Below are 21,726 nucleotides of genomic sequence, written 5' to 3' on the forward strand. Positions count from 1 at the left end.
CCCATCACTAGGACTGCTTGGCAATGCATGCCACACATTTATTTACCAGACAGCAACACTGTTAATGGCCACAGAACCAATTAGCTTGCGGATTTATGTGGTGGCAGGCTATGCCTTCATTACCATTTGTGGCCCCACCGGTGAGCGACTGAGCGACCTTGGAAGCTGCAACAGCACCACTGCCTGGGAGCTCAAGCGGCGGCAGGTCCCAAAGTAAATTAATCAATTCAGCAAGTTCAGCTTTATTTATTTGGGCCTGAATAGAGACAATAGCTTCCTCCCCCACTGCAGATGTTCATTAACCAAGAACTGTCACCTAGGCTGTTATATCATCACTGCTGCTGTAAAGGGTCACTATACTGATCCTGCATAGGTCCTAGCGCTAACCCAAATGCCGTAATCTGTACTTTTTATGCCCTTCAATCCCCTTCACTATGACGTCTCGAAGATGCAGCTGATGAAGTGGACTGAAGTCCATGAAAGCTTACATCATAATGAATTCATCCCAAAGCAGCCTCTCACAAATCTGGTGCTCTCCAGATAGACTCAAATAGATTCCCATTTGTCCTGGCAAATGGAGGTGGGAAGGCAGCCTCAACATCCACTGCTCTCCTACTTACAAGGGAAGCTTTTCAAGCCCTTTTAATCTAAATTAAATGGGGCACGCCTCAGGCTTACTGCAGCCTATGGAGCAAATTACTACAGTTCTGCTGAGTGCTGCTGTGGCATATCCACACCCCTTTTTATTTTTATGCAATTAAAAAGAAGAAGAGAGAAATGCGAGAGGGGTCCTTTTATGTTTCATTTGAAGCAGTTTTTTTGTTTTTGTTTTTAAAGATACCCCAACGGTTAAAGTGAAAAAGCTGGGAGTTCAGTTGCTTACAAACCAGGGTTTCCCAAACTTGGGTTTCTGGACTACAACTCCCATCGTCCCTAGCTAGCAGGGCCAGTAGCCAGGAATGATGGGAAATGTAGTCCAAAAACACCACCACCACCCCGCTGGAAGACCCAACTTTGGGAAGCTCTGCTATAAACGGAGAGAAACGGGTTTGCTGCTTCTGAGTCACCACTGCTCCTTCTCTCTATCCCTTTTTTTCTTTTTTAATTGTCAGCCCACCATGAACTAAGACGACTCCGCTTACCCGAAGAAGGCAACCTCCACTAGGCCTTGTGGCGAAGGCGGCCGCCGGCAGCAGCAGCAGCAGCAGCAGAAGCGCCGCCCCACCCGACAGCGCCTCAGCGGTTGAGAGCTCAGAGGCGGCGATGGCGGAAGAGAAGCCGCGGAGCGCCGCCCAGGCTAGGAGCCGCCATCGCGCAGGTAAACGGGAGACGACGGCGCTGCACGCGCGCACCCCCGTTTTCCTTCCGTGGGCCGTTCCTCCCCGCTTCCTGTGCGTGCGTAGCGAACGGGGAGGGACGAACCAACCGGCGTTCCTGGAGGGGTGACCGCGAGGCGAAAGAATTGCGGGGGGGGGGAGGGGTTGAAGGCGTCGGGAGTGAGAGGACAAAATGCCCCCCATGCCACACACACAGCGCCAGACTCCTCCACCCGAGGTCCCTTCAACGCCTCCCTAAAATATTTGAGGGGGACAGGCCTCCCCACAAGCTGTTGGGCATTGCCATTCTAATGGTGTGTCTTGTGGTCGATTAGGGCTTACCTAATCGGGCTGTACTTCTCCCCACCGCCAGCCTCCAAACCAGGTCTTCGCAAGAGGTGGGAGAGCTTCGGGGTGCAGGCAGCTCTCCCACGGCTTGCGGACAGCTTCCTGAAGCCTGGAGAGCGAGAGGGGTCGGTGCGCACCAACCCCTCTCGCTCTCCAGGCTTCAGCGAAAGCCTGCATTCACCCCATAGAATGCTCACGCATTTCCCCTTCATTTTTGGAGGGGGAAAAGTGCGTCCTATAGGGCAAAAAATACGGTATATGGTGAGTTAATCGACTTCCCCCCTCTTGGCGGTGCTTTTCTGCCTTTGCCCATGGCTACATGAGGAGATATGTACAGCACCTGCTGAACTCTTCTGTCAGAAAATGGCCTTGCCAAAATAAAACGTAGGACCTCATTTTACAAGGGTGGCGTTCAGGGAATCGGCAGGGTTTCGTCATGTGCACAGGATTCTCTTATGGGTCATATGTGTAAGGTGGTGCCCATTTAGTTAGGTATAATAAATAGGCTCACGCAAACTGTTCTTCAAAATGTTGAAATACTGCTTAGCCTAGTCCTGGCCCTTTAATAGGACTGGAACAAATTTTAACCCATGACACTTTTCCTAACACAGAGATAGAAGGAGAAAGCATCACTTGCTTAAATTTGGCCTCTGAGGCTGCCACTTAAAGGAGCAACACCGGGACAGAGACTTGGCAATTCTGCCAATGAAGTGATTGGTCCTGTAAAGTATTTCAATTCTGTTTATGAGTGCACAATATAATAGCCTTCTAGCTTACCCATCTTCCATCTATGCATTCAGCATTGCTAATTTGGGCTACGATGGCCTTCTGTAAACAAGCCTGGGCACTAAACATGTAAAAACAACTTTTTTCCACAGTTTAACTCTCCTGAAACTGTGTATGTGATAATGGTTCAAATATATTAATTGGCACTTAGTGGTGTGGACTCTTGTTCTGTAGGGCAAGTAGTCATCTTTGCAGATGGTAAAAGTTCACTCTAAAATTACACATGCAACCAAAGACAAATTGCAAAAGTCTCCTTATGCTTTATGGTGTGCTTCTGCAGTGTACATTCAGCTTTTTTCTCTCAGTATTTGCATACATAATTATAAAGAACTTCCGTTTCCAGACACCTGTATAATACAATTCACAAACTTCTATAAGCAGACACCAATGTACTAAATATATTAAAATGTATGAAAGCACTATTTTTGAAAAGAGACTCATGAAAAGTATTCCCCAAATGTTTTAAGTCAATATAATCATTTGTTTGCATGTTATTATTTTTAGGAAAGAAACAGTCGAGTGCTTTGAAAAATGAAGATGCTGCACAAAGGTATCATATCTCTAAACATAGCATAGTTAAACCAAATACTGTTAAACCAACAACATCTGCAAGGCCACAGGTTTCCTATACCTTGTGTTATTCATACGGCTAATTTGTTCTCTTGTAGGAAGGCGGCGCTTGAAGCTGCCATTAGAAAGAAGATTGAGGCTGAGCGAAAAGCCTTGCAGGTTGTCGAACGTCTGTTGGAAGAAGATATTACAGAAGAATTCCTTGTGGATTGTGTAGGTCCTCTTTTTCTTGGCAAGTTTTATACTGCTTTGTGTTTCAAAAAGTTTGTTGTTACTGTTGGATAAGCTTTTGCCAGCCTTCTGTATATCATCCGCACACTCATCCCAGTCCAGACGTAGTTTGCAGACGCTTAGCAATGCACTTCCGTGTTTGCTCAGGAATGAGTCCCACTGTTTTAAATGAGGCTTACTGAATGAAAGCATGCTGTGTTCCAGTGCACAAGTCCCATTAAAATCAAAGGCGCATCTTACGTTTGCATTCTTTGTCCCTTCAATTTTCATGCAGAGATGCATACACCTATTAGAAACTTACAGACTGGTTGTGGCTAACCTAAGTTTCTCTGATAAATCATGTAGATCATTAAGGCAGGATACGGTAGCAAAGTTGGGACAAAGGAGGGATCTTCTTTTGCTTAAAACAGGAAATAATGTGACAAGCTTGAGGGTGGAATTTAAAAAATATGGCACACTGTGGATGGTCCTGAAGTACGACCAGCTTTTCCCAGAGTGCTACTTGCAAGATTTCCAGTCCTAGTAAATTGCTTGTAGTAGAAATAGAACAGAGCTTAGGAGTTAGGGAGTTCCTTGATCTTTTTAATGCTACAGTTCAAGCTGCGACCCAATACACCCTTATGTGGGAGTAAGTCCCCTTGAACAAAGTGGGTCTTACATCTGACTAGACATGCATAGGATTGTGGTGTCAGACGATTGTTTAGATCTCCTGAACCCTGAAAATAGTTTTTGTCTCTACCAAACAACCCATATGAATGCCTTCTCTTAGGGCAGGGCATTTTCAGCCCATGGGCTGCATTGGACACTCCACTCCTGCTTTATTTGCTCCTCTCTTGCAAGCAGCAGATGTCCTGGAAGATTTGAGGGAATAGCAGATACTATGGAGTCCCATCAGATATTTGTAATCCCATTCAGACAAGCAAGAGGCATTATCAGAGATCAAGGACGTATTCCAGCCAGGCAAAAACACTCAAAGTGTGAAACAGTGCCAGCAAGGGGTGTGGCTTGTAGAAAAGGGACGTGGTATGAGGAGAGCTCAAACGACCAGAAAGAGACAGACCTAGAGTTTGCCCCCCACCCCTGCAGGCCTGATGTTCCCCATCACTGCTGTAAGGCATTTTTTGTTCCCCGATTTTGGAGATAGATGCACTAAAGTGGGAAGAGAGTGACTTCTCTAAGGCTGCACAATGAGCTCATCACGGAGATGAGTCTGAAATGGGAGACTTCCTTATTTGTTACTCAGGCTCTTAGTTTCTGGCAGCCCAATCTGAGGCACCTTTCCTTAGGGTGTTGGTAGGAGATTCCATGGATTTCCATGAAAATGACTTTATGTAAAAACAAACAAAACAACTAATATTTTGTTGCATTTTCAGAACTTAATGTTTCATTCTTTAAAACCCTTCTAAGGGGTAAGGTACATTGCACTCTTGCAGGGCGACCCTAAGCAAATTGAATGCTGCAGCCACCTACTTGGAAATAAGCCTCATTGAAGAAAATGTGACCTCTGAGTAATCAAATTACATAGTCATGCATATAAGTACCACAAGTGATGGCAGCTGGAAGATGTGCCTCATTTATGCAAAATATTTTAAGCGGCCTCTGTTCTGCTCCATCCTGCCAGAGGAAAAGCAGTTGTTGCTTCTTTGTTTTCATTCAGAAAAAAATTAGAGAGAATCTAAAAGATAGACTCCCTTTGTCATGGTTCGCAGTTTCTGTTCCTTTCCCAATTTTCTACTGCTTTGTTTTCTCGAAAACACTTTTTTCTATTCTAAGCTTTTTATTTGTTTTGAGTTTCAAGGCAGTACCCTGTAACTTACATCTGTGTGTTTTCATATTTTCAGGGGAAGATTATAACACCTCCTCACTATAAGGATGTTGTGGAAGAACGATTTATCATCAAGTTGTGTGGCTACCCCATATGCCGAAAGAGGCTACAGAATGTAAGAATCTATGAGTGGCTTCTTTATATTTCTGCAGTTTTGCATCTGTCTTTCTGTGTTGGAATGTGGTGTCTGGTCAACTGAACTTCACAGATGCATGGACAGGAATCCTTGGTCATCTTTGTGTAGATCAACCTTCCATAATCTGATGCCTTCCAGATAATATGGACTGTAACTCCCATCAGCTGCAGCCAGCATGGCCAGTAGTTAGGGCTGATAGAAGTTGTAGTTCAAAATTCTATAGGGCACCATGTTGGAGAAGGTTGGTTGAGAGACAGTGGCTTGGCCAAAGTCACCTATTAAGCTAATTGGCTAAGTGAGGATTTGAACCCAGGGCTCCACAGCTTTAGATGATTATTTAATTTATATGCCACTTAATGCCAAAACAGTTTACAAGAACATAACCCAATTAAATGAGCATTAAATATAAGCATCCATAATTAAAATGCCCAATTAAAATAAACAATGAAACAGTCTCATCAAAACAGCAACATATAAAGATCCATAATTAAAATATGCAATAAAGCAATCCCATTAAAACAGCACAGTAATTAAAACAGGAGACTTGAGTCAAGATTATTTGTTTGCACATTGGCCACCTTTCCCTGTCAGTGATTTTGGGTGCCCCCTTTCCCTCCCCAATGAGGCCAAGATGAGGAGATCAAAAGCTTTTGCTTCTATTTTTGATTAACTGCAGCTTAGCATTAGGTTTGAATTCAGACAAAATGTCATTAGTCTTAACTATGATTTACCCAAACAAGCCAACTTCAAACCTTGGTTTATGAAGCTGGCTTGTTTCAATAAACCATAGTTAATATTAGCCACAGTTTAGGTTTTGTATGTAATGCTAAACTATGGTTGATCAAAAATGGAAGCAAAAGCTTTTGATCTTGCAGTTGTGCCAGAGGAGCACAAGGCTCATGTACATAACAATGCATTGTTATGTTGTGTTATGCATTCATTGTTGTGTCCAATTCAGGTATTCGGCTTTTCTTACAGAGGCTAAGGATTTCTATTTTTAAAAATTGATATAGCTTAGGTCGGGGGTGGGGCAGCATGTTGCTCTCCACATCTCAAGACTTCAAATGCAAGCTGAAGTCCTCAGCATTTAAACAAAAAATGTCAGCAATTTTCAGAAGTGTTGTTTGAGAAGCTCAGTTCAACATAATGTGGTTTGGTCAGTAGTGTTAATTATGGAATATTATTTTAGAGGAGAGGAATGCTAGAGGGAGCACTGACACATTTGCAAAATAGTGTTTGTGATTATTTCTTTTTAGGTGCCAAAACAAAAGTACAAAATATCAACCAAAACAAACAAAGTGTATGATATTACTGAAAGAAAGGTAAGTTTAAAAGCTGTTTGTAACATTATCATTCTTCGTTTATTGTTGTTTAGCAAGAAATTGGTTCAGTGTTGCCGAGGGCTCTAGAGGTGTAATCCTGGCTACATGCAAGGTTCTGGGTTGCTATTTCTTGCTGCTGTTGGCTTCTTCAGCTCTTTAAGTTCCTTTGCCAAGTACCTCTTCATGCCCTACCAGTTCGGAGCCACAGAAAGAGCAACTTGCAGCGTAATGAAGTCAGTACAAGCTGATTTGCTGAGCTTTGTGACACATGACTAGATTGGAACTCAGAGGCAGAGAATAACTGCTCTTGCATTGCATCCTACTTCCTGTCTTAGCAACTGATCATAAAATGTTAATCATCTGTATTCATTGTGTTAGCTGTTTCTTCACACTCACCAATCTGTCAGAGTTTTTATCAAGTTTATTTCTATTTTGTTAAGTATGAAAATGACATTTGCTGTTCTCTTTGGGGGGGGCAGTGTTTTTGCAGTAACTTCTGCTACAGAGCATCAAAATACTTCGAAGCTCAGATTTCAAAAAGTCCTGTGTGGCTGCGAGAAGAAGAAAGGTAATTGGATAGTGTTGTTTGGCTAGGCCCAGGGTTTTGTTCTTGGGCATCATTTGAAAGGAAGACAACACCAAAAACATGCGTAGAAAAATACACTATTATTTTCTTTTCAGTGCGTTTCAAGATAATACCCTTTGTCAAAAGATGTAGCCCAGGGATGGAGAAGATTTTTTTTCCAGCTGGCTATTCAGGTGCAATAGCAGGCTCAAACCCTCATTAGCCTCTTAAGCATGGTCAAGCTAGCTGAACTACATGACTGTACTGTATTTAAAGAAGTGAGGGAGGAACTTGGTTTAGAATATCCAGCTAAGGCAGAGAGTAGCAAACCTCTGACCCACTTGCATAAGCTTCTCCATGTGGCCCCACAAGGCCATTTTGGCCAAGCCATGCCTATGGCCACCCACCCTACTCCTGACTTCATATATGTAGCAGATTAACAGCCTGGGCAAATGGTTTTGCTAGTGATTTTGAAGCCAGAGTTTTGTTGGGTCTGGGACAGGTAATGGCTCAGTTGAAATGTGGTTTGTGGGCTGATCTGATCAGCGGTGCCTGCCAAGCCTTGTGCAAATCTATATGCACATAGGCTTCCAAGGCCTAATGATCAGCTGTTTGTTGGGTCTTGTGAAACCCTTTGGAAAGTGGGAGGCTATGTGTCTCCCCAGGATCTGCCTCCGGTTGTGAGCATTAGGTCTGCTCCTTCCAGCTCTGCTTGATCAGGCCCCATCTCAAATCTATCTGTCTTTTTAAAGGCAGGATTACCTTGCCTAATCTTATTAGAGCAGCTGTCCTAATTTTAGCAACAATACCAAAGGGGACTGTGATTCAGGCTTTGGAAACAGGACACTTGCCTAATAGACTCTTAGAGTAGACCTAGTCAACCTAGGAGGTAGGAAAGGAATCTGACTAGGCTAAAGAGAAAAATTGTGACTTGCAAATTACCAAGTTGCCACTGGGTGTCACCATCTCACAAGGCATGTCCCTATTCAGAGGCAAAATGCCACAGAAATACAGCAAAAAACCCCACCACCTTATTAAAGGCCAGTTCCAGATAACACATGTGGATATTGATTAAAAAATCAGAACTAATAATCTATTACAGTGGTACCTCTGGATGCGCACGGGATCCATTCCGGAGCCCCGTTCGTATCCTGAAGCGAATGTAAGACGCGTCTGCACGTGCGCGGGTCGTGTTTTGCCACTTCTGCGCATGCGCATGACGTCATTTTGAGCGTCTGCACGTGCGCGAGTGGCGAAGCCCAGAAGTAACATGCTGCGTTACTTCCGGGTCGCCGCGGAGCACAACCTGAAAATATTTAAGCTGAAGCGTATTCATCCCAAGGTATGACTATACCTTGTCCTGAATGACTATATCGGTCCTGAATAGATTATTTCTAAATTCCAGAAGTTGGAAGAACATTTTCTTTTTGTGCTTTCAAACCAAAAAAGTAAAACTTCACTTGAATTGCATGAAGTTATTTCGAGATAAGTGCAGTATCCAAAATTATGTTGCTGTGAGGCTTTTTTTCCTATTTAAATGTTGCCAGCTTTAGAAACCTGCCCACCTCCCACCCAATAGTGATGCTAAACACATTGCAAAAAAATCATTGCCAACACATAATAGTCCTTGATCCAGGAACAGTTGCACCGAAAAAGCTTTCTCTAAAGACAAAATAACATGGAGATGAAGACAACTCCTGACATATCACAAAGGGCTGCTAAGCACCAGTTTTAGGTATTCTTATGATGCTTTAAGGATTTCCCCCCAAAAAACTTTGTATTTCACCTGGAGCAGCATTGTTCTTCCATGGCCTTTGGAGTTGCCTCCAGCATAATGCTGCCCCATCACCATCAGGTCCAAATGGAGCAGTTGGAATGGATGCAAAGAACATTTCTGGCTAGGATTGTTTCCTCCCGATACATTCTGAGCCAGTAGCAAACAGCAGGATGGGGTGATGGTGAATACCATATTAGTTCCATTGCCAGTGAGTTTGCAGCTTGCTGACCGGCCCCTTGCCCCTCCCACTTTTCTTCCAGCAAACGACAGCAGTGACCCATCTTCCTGGAGGTCAGATAAGTGCTGCTGCTCTGCCCCGTCATCTGTTACTGTTCTTAGCCCAACTATTTGAAGATTCAAGTTTTAATCTTAAACATGCATAACTAGGGAGTGAGCACCAGTGAAAGCAGCGGGACTTACTTCTGAGTAAACCTGCCTAGGACTGTGCTGCATGGTTTTCAAACTTATCCCGATGCTTCCTATTCATGTGGCTTTAGGCACGTAAACTTGCAGGTCAGGATTGACCATTAGCAGTTGTTCTCCTCTCCCCAAATTATTGGATCTGCTTAGGTGGGTTAATGTTGTTTACCAGCCTGGATAGCTCAGTTGGTTAGAGCACTGTGCTGATAATGCCAAGGTTGCAGGTTTGATCCAGCTGCCTATTCCTTCATTGCAGTGGGTTGGACTTAGATGATCCTCAGGGTCTCTTCCAACTCTACAGGTCTATGATAAACCTTTTAAATCATTGCCAGACTACTCTAGCTGTAAACCCCAGTTCTCGAATCATTGCTCAAAATCAATTTAATTTCTAAAATGCACTTTGTTTTTTGTTTTTCAAGGCCACCAGACATTGAATTGCTGAAGGATGGGGAAAGGTACAGTAGAAGTGGTGGTTTCATTTATGTATCCACAATCTGGTTGAAAGAAGTCTTTGATTTCCTGTTCTCTTCTGTCACACGGCCACGGCTCTTGCCGGCCTCCAGAAAGAGCTGTTTGCCTTGATTGTTTCCCCCTTTTGTGATGGCGAAGGGTCTGTTTGATCTGTATGATTTACAGCTGCCCCTAGTGCTGCGGCACAATCGGACCTGTTGAAACATGACACAAGCACAGTGTTTGCTCTCGGGCCCGAAGCATCGGTGTTTTGTATGTGACTTTCTTTGTAACTGAAATGAGACCAATTATATGTGCCGAAAGCTTGTTTACATCTTCAGGTAAAATGTCAAATGGGCAGATCCACTGGTTTTGTATTCATTTAAAAGGAGAGAGAAAGCTTTGGCCGGATCTGCAATCTGTGGTGGGTTTTGTGTGCGCGTGTTTCAATGGCTTTATTTTGCTTGGTTTCTAGTGGTCCGTACTTCGTCTGCATCTAAAGCAGAATGTAATTTCACAGCAGTTGCTCTTCTAGTATATCACTGGGGGCAGGGAAGATCTGTGTCATGCTTGTTGTCGTAGAAATAGTTAGTATCTATTTATTTGTTCTTTTAAAAAAAACCCTTTCTTTATGAAATTTATGAAACTGGTGTTTCTCAAAGGTCCAGTTGCTTAGGTACACTTTATCCCCATGCCGAAAATTACTTTATTGGCCCGAATATAAGATGCACCCACAAATAAGCTGCACCTTTAAAATTCAAGGCTTATTTACGGGTGCGACTTGCCTCCTGGCTGTACCTCCTTGAACAGGGGACGGGGACAGCTGGCCGACGCTTGGTGCCCTGCTCCCCAAGCCGACACTGGCACTCAGTTTCGAGCGCACTGGGTGCGCGCCTCCCAGTACTCCTGGCACTACCTCCCCAAGCTGGCACCGGCAGCCCCCTGTTCAGGGCAGTAGTGCCAGGAGGCGGGCACGCAGCATTCGATTCTGAATATAAGCCGCACTTTAACTTTTCACAGTCAGAAGGGGGGGGGGGGGAGTGTGGCTTATATTCAGGCCAATACAGTACTTGAGAGGGAGCGCCTGCCTCCACATTAGCCTGCCCATTGGCAGAAAGCATCAGTCATCTGGGGTTCTCCTCTGGGTTACGCTGCCATCAAAAGCGAGGCAGGTGGCAGCTAGGGAGAGAGAGGTCCCATTTGCACAATGCATTTAAAGCAGTAACATACCACTTTAAACAGCAATGGCTTCCTCCAAAGGATCCTGGGAACTGTAGTTCGTTAAGTCTGGAGAGTTGTTAGGAAACACTTTGCAAAGCTACGATTCCCACAGTGGGGGAATTATCTGTCTTTCTTTCCAGGGAACTCTGGGACTTGCAGCTCTATGAGAGGGTCTTCTAACAACTCTCAGTTCCCTTAATAAACTACAGTTCCCAGGATTCTCTGGGGGAAGCCACGACTATTAAAAATGGTGTAATCGTGCTTCTCAGGGTCGTGGGTTTGAGCCCCACATTGGGTAGAAGATTCCTGCATTGCAGGGGGTCCCTATCAGCTCTACAATTTTATGATTCTGTGAAAAGTGTAGTATAATGGCACAGAGAGAGAGAGAGAGAGCCTTCTCAGTGGTGGTACTCAATGTAACTCCCTCCCTAGGAAAGCACACTTGTCACGAATGTGAAGACCTTCCCTCTCTTCAGATCTCTAGTTAATAAGCATGCTTGTTGGTTTGTTTGTTGTTAATTTATGGCAGGCATAGGCAAACTCGGCCCTCCAGATTATCCCTAGCTAACTCCCATGATCCCTAGCTAACAGCACCAGTGGGCAGGGATGATGGGGACTGTAGTCCCAACACATCTGGAGGGCCGAGTTTGCCTATGCCTGATTTATGGCTTGCCCTTTACATACATGTCTCAAGACATACCACAAAAACAGCTAAAATAGTGACAAGAACAAATTTTAAAACATGAAGATGGGTTTAGAATCAATGCAAAACGAACACCTAACGCAGAAACCTTTTCACTCAGCTGGGAAAGCCTGTTGAAACAAACAAACAAAAAATGAATCAGTTATTTGCAGAAAATGGGTGCCTTCCGTATCTCAACAGGATGCTGTTCCATAGAACGGGGGCAGCCACGCTGAAAGTTGCTGTGATACTTTGATAGCTGCCAGATTCTCCTCTCACTTATTTTATCCTTTTTGGTTTTGTCAATGTGTTTTTATATTTGTTTGCTTCCCCACCCCCACCCCCAACAGTGGCCACTCTGGGAAGGAAGTGAAATTAGTCAACAAAACAATCAACACTCTAGACATTGAGAACCCTCTCCCAGCAGCCACCCAGGGCAACTCCAGCATAGACAGTGAGAGCAGCAGTGAGGCCGAACAAGAATTTGTTTCCTCCGTTCTGCAAGACAAGAGTGTACGTCCATTGCCCAGGAAGGGTATTCCCAAAGAGAAGTGCAAGCGGAGAGCACAACCCAAACCTACCAATGCAGACGCCTCCATTGATGATGCCGCAGAGCAGTTAAGTCGGTGCAAATTAGACACTCAAGGAAAAGAACATGTTCTGGATAGCTCTCGGATTAAAGGAGCTCCTGTTCCTCTATCCAGTCCTACTCCTGAAACTGTCCAGCTCTCTGAAGGCTTTGGAGACAGCTCCAGCGGCTCGCAAGTAGTTTTCCTGGGTGTGAGCCCCAAAGGGGCAGAACTGTTTAAAAGGTTGCTTGCCAAATCGAAACAGATTGCGAAGCCCACCTCGGAAGGCCCAGCCAACCCGCTCACTGCCAAATATAGCTTGCTAGAAGGGCTGAGGCAGACCTTTACCGAATGGAAGACTGAGGAAACGGCGAAGCTCCTCCACGGCAGTGACGCCGCAGCCACCTATGCTCCACAGCCCTCTCCGGCAGCTGGCCATGAGGAAGAGGAGGAGCTTGACGAGGATGACTTGGAGAGTGACAACGAACCTAACAAAGCCGCTTCTGAGAGAGGTGCCCAGAACCCTTTGAGCCAGCCGTTGCCTTTCAAGGCTTCGAGCCCAGCAGCGAAACCTATACCCAGCTACGAGAAACTGAAAGAAGAGACCTCGCAGCTAGAGTTAAAGGTGCAGGAATTTTACAGAGGAAACTTCGCCTTAGGCGAAGAAGATCTGGCAACCCTGTCGAGAGGGGAGCAGCATCACAGCAATGACAATGTAAGTATCTATCTGGAGAAATAGGCTGGTTACAGACATGCACACACACCCTCCAAAAAAAGCAGTCTTTTTGTAAACCTTGGTTTATGAAAGAACTCTGTGCATCAAAGGCAAATAATAAGAATACCGTATTTACTCAAGTGTAATGCACACCTTTATTTGGCCAAAATATGCCGTGAAAATTAGGACACACTTTAGATTTGATGGCGTGTTTACATTCGCCAGCAGATACTTTTTTGGGTTTTGAGGTTTTGAAAATTGAGGTGCGCGTTAGCTTCATTGTCAAATACGACAATAATAATGCAGATGTAACAATGAAGTTAAAAGATTAGGAGCAGCGCCTTGGGTGCACGCCTGCCTCCCGTCTGTTCACACACTGTCCTTCATTCTCACGTGCAAATTCCACCCCACCCCCTGCTTCACTTTTTGGATCTGAAAATGGTCTACATTACATGTTTAGGGAAGCTTTTAATGTTTAACAGACCACTGTATTTTAATACTTTGTTGAAAGCCGCCCAGAGTGGCTGGGGAAACCCAGCCAGATGGGCGGGGTATAAAGAATAAATTATTATTATTATTACAAGTTTTTGCCAACTGTAGCTAGTATCCAATGAAGTCTGGTGCTAGCGAAACCAGTGGTCAGGGATAATGGGAATTGTAGTCCGAAAACAGCCGGAGACTCAAGTTTGGGAAACCCTGCTCTGAATCAGTATAAGGCAGCTTCCTATGTTAAACGTTAGTCTTTCTAGCTTTGCATTGTCTGCATTGGCTGGTAGAGGCTCTCTGGGGTTTCAGGCACAGATTTTCCCCAGCCCTACCTGGGGAAGTTGGGGGTTGAATCTGGGACCTTTGGCATGCAAAGCAGATGATCTACCACTGAGCTATGGCCCTCCTGTGCAGTTTTTAAAATATATTTTATGTCACCCCCCTCCAAAAAAATACTCTTGTTGTGCCCTGTAGGGTGATCATCAGCGGCCCCCTGCCCTCCCGCTTGTAGATTCTAAAGCTCAACAGCAGATTCGGACACGGATTGTCCTCGAAAAGCTGCGAAAAGTGTAAGTACCTCTTTCACACCTGCTGTTCAGACACCCAGAAGGGAGCCATTTGTTGAATTGGGAGAATCACTTAAGGGGTGAGACTAAATTGCGAGCATCGGCTAAAGTCCAGCAAAGCTAAAGAGAGGTTTTTTTAATTAACCATTCATGACCAGTGTTCTCAAGGGAGTACATTCGCTAATAAATGGCCTGATTTTGCTTTCTTTCCAGTTTGCCTGCTGTTTTGGGCCCTCTTCGGATTCCTCTTGGGGATGTTTACAGTGAACTTAAAGATCTCGTTAAGACGTTCAGGTAAGCAGAAAAGACTCTCCTTTCCCCCCAAATTTTTTAATTTATTTTCCAAATTTATAGACAAACAAACAAACAAACATAAATCCTAACTATAATTATTCCACTATTATTAACATTGTTAGGTGACTTCCTCGAATCCCCCTGGCTGATTTTCAATGTATATCATTGTAACAGTTTTCCAAAACTAATTTCTCATAAAATATACTTAGTCAATTAACATCTTTCTTTCTTATCTTATTAACTTTAAACATATTATTCTATAACATCAAATATTTAAATCCTAAGCCAATCTGGTATTTGCAGGTATTTCTATTTAAGTTATCTTAACATATTTAGCTAAATAGTCTTTAAATTTCATCCATTCCTCCTGGTACTCCTCCTCCTTCTGGTCGTGGACTCTTCCGGTCAGGTTGGCTAGCTCCCAAAAATCCATCATCTTCATCTGCCATTCCTCCACTGTTGGCACTTCTTGTGTTTTCCAGGTTTTTGGCTAACAAAATCCTAGCAGCAGAAAAGACTCTCAGAGCTGACTGCTGAGATAGCTCGGTCGGTAGAACATGAGACTCTTAATCTCAGGGTTGTGGGATCGAGGCCCACATTGAGCAAAAGATTCCTTCATTGCATGGGGTTGGGCTAGATGACCTTTGTGGTTCCCACCTTTATGATTCTTAAGTGGCACCAGTGAGTGGCAAGCTACGATCCCTTATTGTGAGAACATGGGTAAAGAATTAGAGTCCTAAATGATACCTGTGGGTCATTGTATCTGGCCAAGTTTCCTAAAGCAGGGTGGCTGGAGGCTAAATCCAGCTCCTATGTATTCAAAAGCATGCTTATTTTACCTAGCATGCACATCTGAAATAATAGTGAATTTGCAGTGTAAAATCTGGCATCTTGCCCGTAATCTGATATCTTTACTCAGAATTTTCTTATTTTTGTTTCGCATGTTAAAACCAAGCTTCTAGTCCTGGGTTTCAAAGGTTTAGCAAATTGTGTTGGCTTTGTTGTTGTTGCTTCAAGGGTTCAGGAAGTGGGAGTTCTATATTGGTCTTCATATTCACAATCTGTCCTTACCAAAGCAATGAAAAACCCCACCTTCTGCAAACTAAAGTAAGCAAATACGTACATCCATCAGAATATCATTGTGATCCTAAAAGTAATCTTGTCTGAATTCATTAGATTAAAGCTGCACACGAAGGCAGTTGCAGTTTGTATATTCTGATTGCAGAGTTTCTGGTGTTTACGTTTCGGAGATTTTTTTTAATCACAAAAATGAAGACTTCACTGTGAATTATGCTGAGTTTGCTGGTTTGGAAGGGACTGTGTGTGTGAGAGAGAGAGAGAGAAAAAAAAGAGAGAGAGAGAGAGAGAGAGAGAGAGAGAGAGAGTCGGGGGAAAGGAAGAACACAACCTCATCATTTTTCATTCTTGAAAAATGTTTCATTGCAACTGCTCCTTTTTAATTAAGTAGTAAGCCACCTATAGGGACGTGGGTGGCACTGTGGGTTAAACCACAGAGCCTAGGACTTGCGAATCAGAAGGTCGGCGGTTCGGATCCCCGCTACAGGGTGAGCTCCGGTTGTTTGGTCCCTGCTCCTACCAACCTAGCAGTTCAAAAGCATGTCAAAGTGCAAGTAGATAAATAGGTACCACTCCGGCGGGAAGGTAAACGGCGTTTCCGTGCGCTGCTCTGGTTCGCCAGAAGCGGCTTAGTCATGCTGGCCACATGACCCAGAAGCTGTACGCTGACTCCCTCGGCCAGTAAAGCGAGATGCACGCCACAATCCCAGAGTTGTCCACAACTGGACCTAATGGTCAGGGGTCCCTTTACCTTAAACCACCTACAACATGTTATGGTAGGTGAGTGAGAAATAAATGATAGCAATGAAATTGTTCAATCGCTTGTTTAGAGCTCACTGGTTGTGAATGTAATCTGTAGCCAGGCATCATTTTGTCAGAATGCAGAGAGCATGTGTTTGGGTACATCTGGAATCTTCCCCAACTGTTCTGCATCTCTCTTTGCATCTTCTTCTGACGTTTTCACTTTTACAGTCCCCTCTTCAACCTATGACCCCTCTGCCTGCCTCACCTCTCTTGATGCCATTGGCTTAGCTGCCCTGATGTCATGGATCTGCTTAGGCCCTACACAGCTGTGTGGCAGGGAGGGAGCGCTTGGGAGGCCTTAGAAGTGGAATCCCAGGGGCCACACAATTGTTAGCTCTGCATGCCATGAATTTTTGGGAGAGACAAACCAAAATGGACATAATATGGAACATTCTAAGTCTTAAAATATTTTTTAAAGTTTAGAAGATCATTAGGTAAGTGTATTTCTGCTCAGTGTATTTTTGGTGACCTGTACACTTGGTTATTTATTAGCTATGTGTTGCGATGGATTATGGTGGTTTGCACTGACGAGGAAATTAAGGTCGCCTTTCCTTCAAAGGGAGGCAGAGAGAGTAAGGATCAACTTTAAGAGACATATTATTCCACCTTCAGTGACCTCATGCAATCTTAATGCTATCTTGCTTTCCTAACTGCCTTCTTTCATTCTGGAAGCAAACCATTGTGCATTATATCGGCACTGGTGGGTTTTTGTTTTTTTGTTTTTGCTAACCATGGCTACCTCCTTTGCAACCATGATTGGAAATGGATTTGCAAACCACGGTCATAATGCAATGCTGCATTCATTTAACTCCAGAAATTAAAGACGATAGGTAAAATTGTGTGTCAGGAGGAAGCCCAAGTCTGTGGCCTGTCAGATATTGTTGAACTACAATCCCCATCACCCCTGACCATTGGTCATGTTGGCTGGAGCTGAAGAGGGTTTGATAACAACTAGAGGGCCTCCGGTTCACCATTCATGATGCCCAGCAATAATCCTTTGTAAAGACTAATTGTGACTAAAATTAAAACCATCTGACGATGAAATTACATTAATTACAGCTTGGTAAGTGACCAAAAGACAGTGTGGTAATAGCAAAGCAAGAATTAAAAGAATAATGGTGGTAAGACAGGTATTTCTTTTGTGTGTTTGAGTCTGAGAGAAGCCCTGCTCTAAAAACGCATGGTTCATTATGAAGGGGAATTTAGCTACAAAAACAAACAACCGCCGCCCCCAACGACGGTTAAAAGAGCGTGTGGTGAACTGAGCAACAGCCATTTTCAGCTCCATTGGTTTTTAAAGGAGCGCGTGCTGTTCATCCTTGGCTGTGCACCATTTTATTCAATCTCCACTGCTGGGAAGTACACTAAAGAGTTCTCTGGAGACGTTTTAGGAACAGTTATAGTTCTTCCTAAGCAAAGTCCCTCAGTGCCTGTATGCTTTTGTTACGAAAGCTGAGATGTCAAATAATCTCCAGAGCCGTCTGGGTCATTTTGTTGACGAGCGAAGAAGGGAGCAGTGGGGGGGGGGGGGTTGCACGTTTGCAAGTGAGATACTAATAAAAATGGTCCTCAATATTTCTAGACTTGTTTTTTGGACTCAGAATTTTCTGAGTGGAAGAAGAGGAGTAGAGCTTTAGGTCATGGCTGGGGAACCTGTAGCCCTTTAGATCAAAGCCTTCCAAACTGTCGCGATACATTAAGTGTGTTGGCTGCAGTGAGTAGGTGTGTTGCACAAATGCTCCCCACGCTCTTCCCAGGGCTGGAAAGGGTTAGTTTAACCTCCAGTTTGCTAGTAAAACTGAATTACTGTGTCACAAAATGATGCAAAACTGAATTACTGTGTCACAAAATGATGCAAAACTGAATTACTGTGTTGCGGAATGATGCTGCAGGACTTTAAAGTTCCATCATCCCTGACCATTGCTGGCCGAGGCAGAGGAGAATTGTAGTCCAGAAAAGCTGCAGGCCAGTAGGTTCCCTGGCTCTGCTTTAGACCTTTTCAACTGGCAGCTGGTTTTGCTAGTGCTTTACTTGGTCTAAGGCAGAAGTCAAACCATGTTCGCCTGTGAATGAATGGTCTTCGGCTTATTACATGCACTTTTACCTTACATGGTTTGGATGTTAACTATACAACCTTTAGAAGACATCTGAAGGCAGCCCTATATAGGAAAGTTTTTACTGTTTAATGTTTTCTTATGTATATATGCTGGAAGCAAAGTGGCTGGGGCAACCCAATCAGATGGGCGGAGTACAAATAATAAAATTATTATTATTATAAGTGAAACCACCATTGCTTCCAGCCTTGGTTAAACTTGCCGCCTCCAACCAAATGTTTGTGGTGTGTTTCATTTCCGGAGGGTTTGCATTTGAAAGGCACATGCATTTTGCCTGACATTTAGCAAAGCGATATGGGCTAATAACTTTTAAAAGAAGAGAAATTCTATTTTCCACCCTATTGACTTGTGCCGCGCCGAGGCAAATAGTGTTAGCTGGTAGAACTAGTGAACCATTTCTACATGGGACATGCTCTTGACTGTTTCCTGAAAGCTTTCTCTCTCTTCTGAGGCCTTGGCGTCAACGCACAGCTTGTCTCTGAAAGCGACTGCCCTTTCCCTGCTCCTCATTATTTAAGGCTTCACACCTGTAGGTTGCATGCTTCCTTCTTGAAGCGGCTCCTTCGCTACCGCTGTGTAGGTGAGAAACTTGCTCTGGGACAGGAGTTGGAGCTGACGGCTTCTGGCTTGAGGAACCCCGGCCTCTCTTCCCGTCTAGCCATGCAGCCGTCTCTGCCTTGCCTTGTTCCGCAGAGCGGATTGTTGGTGTCTCCGCTGTAAGGAGCATATTGATGGCAACAACTAGTGTTGAGACCTTGCCAATCAATACTGACATTGAATGAGAGTTAATTGACACAAATAACTGCATCTCTCCGTTTGTGTACGAGAATGATGCCTTCTTGAGCTGTGATCAATAGTGCCTCCTTGTAGGGCACTGAAACAAAGCCGCGTTCTCTGCTGTTTGACAGAGCTCTCCCCAGTGATTTTTGGACCTGTCTCTTCCATTGTATCTCATCGGGGCCGATTAGCTGGAAGGTTACATATGAATTGCCTGTCAGAATGATTCTGTCAGGCCTTTCTTTGTAAGTGTTTAGCACTGTCATCAGCATAGAGTCCAGACCTTCAGCCTTTTGTTCCGTCTCTTATTTGTAAGTACACCTCGCTATGCGTAGAGTGGGGCTTTTCCCATACTGCCACAAGCCCTTAAAAAATTAAAAAAAAAACTCTTCTGAAGATGTTTTCCTGGAAGCAAATCCTACAGAGCAGTGTCAGAAACTCAGATATATAAGCTAGCTGCCAAATGGCTCCTTAAACCAAGGTTACAGTTGCCAAAATGGAATGTCTAGTTGCCATTTTGGGGCAAAGGATGGACTGACTGTGATTGATTCTCAGTTAAACATCTGGCAATTGATCTAGGACTAGGTTAAGAGCTTTGAGAATTTTAAAAAAGAAAAGTCGCTTGATCCAGGGACATTCCACATATATATTGGCCAATTCCGACCTCTCTTTCTTAATGGTGACTGCTCCTGCTCAGGCTGCACAGGAAGAGCAATTTGGTTCCAGAAATTCATTCTGATTGCGCAGGTAAAATAGAATTGATAGAATTCGACAAGATGGAGTATTAGTATGTGAAAACAGTCCAGATCCAATGATCCCTAGGCATGCACTTCCAGATGGTGGAGATGTCAGGCGCCATCCTGGTACCCAGGCATCTTCACTTGGTCACAAGTAGTCAAAAGCCAGGTGCAAAATGTGCCTGACGCCTGGCTAATTTCAAACACTGCTATGGAGTTCAGTGACGCTTACTTCCTAGTCAGTTGCGCATCAGCTTTAATTAACATTAGATGATCTGTTTTGTATCTGATTAGGACCAGGATGCAAGAATCTCCTTAGTGGGGGGTGGGGTTGGGTTGAACTTCAGGGACTAATGATAATTCTGTATGTTTTCCTAAAGATAATATGTGCCATCATTTTGTATGCCTTTTCCAAGATGATATTGGAAGTTTATTTTCAGAGTACTTTTCCAAATTGAGTAGAAAAGAACCATGTGGGTGGCAGGGTAAGGGATAGAAAGAAAGGAAGAAGTAGTAAATTCCTGCATTGCAGGGGGTTGAACTAGATGACCCTTGTGGTCCCGTCCAACTCGTATGATTCTACGATTTTATAATTCTATGTTTTCAAAACATTGTCATTGAGTGCTAGCATGAGCTTCTTTGAGAGAAGGGACAGTATTGTTGGCATCCAGCTGTCTCTAGAGACAATGGAGTGTGCCTCTGGGGGTGATGTCAAACTGTGGCGTTCGTTACTTCCCTGGGCCGTGTCAATGGAGATCCTGGACTGCCCAGATGACAGTCTTTGATGTGGTCCAAAGGAAAGCAGAGCAAGACGTTTGGCACCAGCTTGGCTGCAGGAGTCATCAGAAGGCGATATACAAGGTGTCTTCCAACTATCTTAGAGACTCCACTCTGGATTTGTGTAGGATTTACTGCTTAGCCTTTTCTTTCTTTCTTTTTTAATTTATTTATTTTATTAACATATAAAACACATACGTATACATTTACACAATACACGTACACAACACACTACCTAATTTTCATAACTTAAAACATACCTACATTACTCTATATAATACCTACCTATACTATACATATCAACATGCCCACACACCTACCCCATACGGACACCCACCAAGTGACTTGACTTCCAGCCGTTCTTGTTACGCTACTATATTTTTCCAACTAGCTTAAACGCATTTCAATATTTCTTTAATCTCTTCTTTTATCTTAACTTTACTCTCCTTTCAAAATGTGAAAGGAGTGGGCTATCTTTAAGGAATACATCAAAATTTATGTGGAAAAAGTAGAATTTCTGACAGATACTGAGTGAATCCAGAAAATGATTTACTGCTTAGCCTTTTCTCCCAAAGATATCCCATAAGGTAGCGATGGTTGAATTCAATAAATAAATAAAACCAGACATAGGTATGACTCTAAAGAGAGGAATTCTGGTGCTTTTTAAATTTTTATTGTGCTGTAATATTGGTCCTGCAGGAGTCAGTAGGCCAGGGGTAGGTAACCTCAGGACTAGGGGCCAGATGTGGTCCTCCAAAGCTTCTCTGTCCAACCCTTGAGATTTTCCCCATTCTGCAAACTCTTCCCAAGCTACATCCTTACCCAGTCGTCCTTTGCACCCTCTGTTTATTGCCTGGATGGAACGTGTCCTTGAATTTCTCTGGTAATGCCATTTGCTTACTCAAAGGGAGGGTAGAGATGGGTGCGTCAAAACTAGTCTACTGTACTAATGCAATATTGACATTTGTGGCTCCACCCAGTTTTGGCTCTGGCCCCCTGCACTACTGCATATGGCCCCTGGAAGGTTGCTCTGGGGCTGAAAAAGCTTTTCTGCTCCTGCCCCCTAGCTAGACCCCAGCTGTGGAAGTATGAATTGTGCAAGATGTTAATTTTATGTATGATTTGCTTTTCTTGCCCGAACATGCATGGGGAGACCTCAGT

At 43.9% G+C, this 21,726-nt stretch overlaps 1 protein-coding gene across 3 annotated transcripts in view; it reads left to right on the plus strand.

Annotated features, from left to right (window-relative positions):
* The first annotated feature begins 1,015 nt into the window (after positions 1 to 1,015).
* Positions 1,016 to 21,726, plus strand: part of RPAP2 (RNA polymerase II associated protein 2) — a 51,634-nt gene continuing 30,923 nt past the window's right edge. For 2 of the 3 annotated variants that reach the window (XR_014157406.1, XM_081865919.1), the window contains exons 1-10: positions 1,017 to 1,318; positions 2,955 to 3,000; positions 3,119 to 3,233; positions 5,093 to 5,191; positions 6,469 to 6,534; positions 7,014 to 7,102; positions 9,716 to 9,751; positions 12,000 to 12,933; positions 13,894 to 13,988; positions 14,199 to 14,279. Coding sequence is in view for 2 of the 3 variants with exons in the window: in XM_081865919.1 (XP_081722045.1) it covers positions 1,264 to 1,318; positions 2,955 to 3,000; positions 3,119 to 3,233; positions 5,093 to 5,191; positions 6,469 to 6,534; positions 7,014 to 7,102; positions 9,716 to 9,751; positions 12,000 to 12,933; positions 13,894 to 13,988; positions 14,199 to 14,279 (1,616 nt within the window). In the remaining variant the exon portion in view is untranslated. Of the gene's footprint in view, positions 1,319 to 2,954; positions 3,001 to 3,118; positions 3,234 to 5,092; positions 5,192 to 6,468; positions 6,535 to 7,013; positions 7,103 to 9,715; positions 9,752 to 11,999; positions 12,934 to 13,893; positions 13,989 to 14,198; positions 14,280 to 21,726 lie in introns of all 3 variants that reach the window. The other variant, XM_081865920.1, reaches the window with a different exon arrangement.

Source organism: Podarcis erhardii (assembly GCF_964252035.2).
Source record: "Podarcis erhardii genome assembly, chromosome: 6".
In the NCBI taxonomy this organism is placed as follows: domain Eukaryota; kingdom Metazoa; phylum Chordata; class Lepidosauria; order Squamata; family Lacertidae; genus Podarcis; species Podarcis erhardii.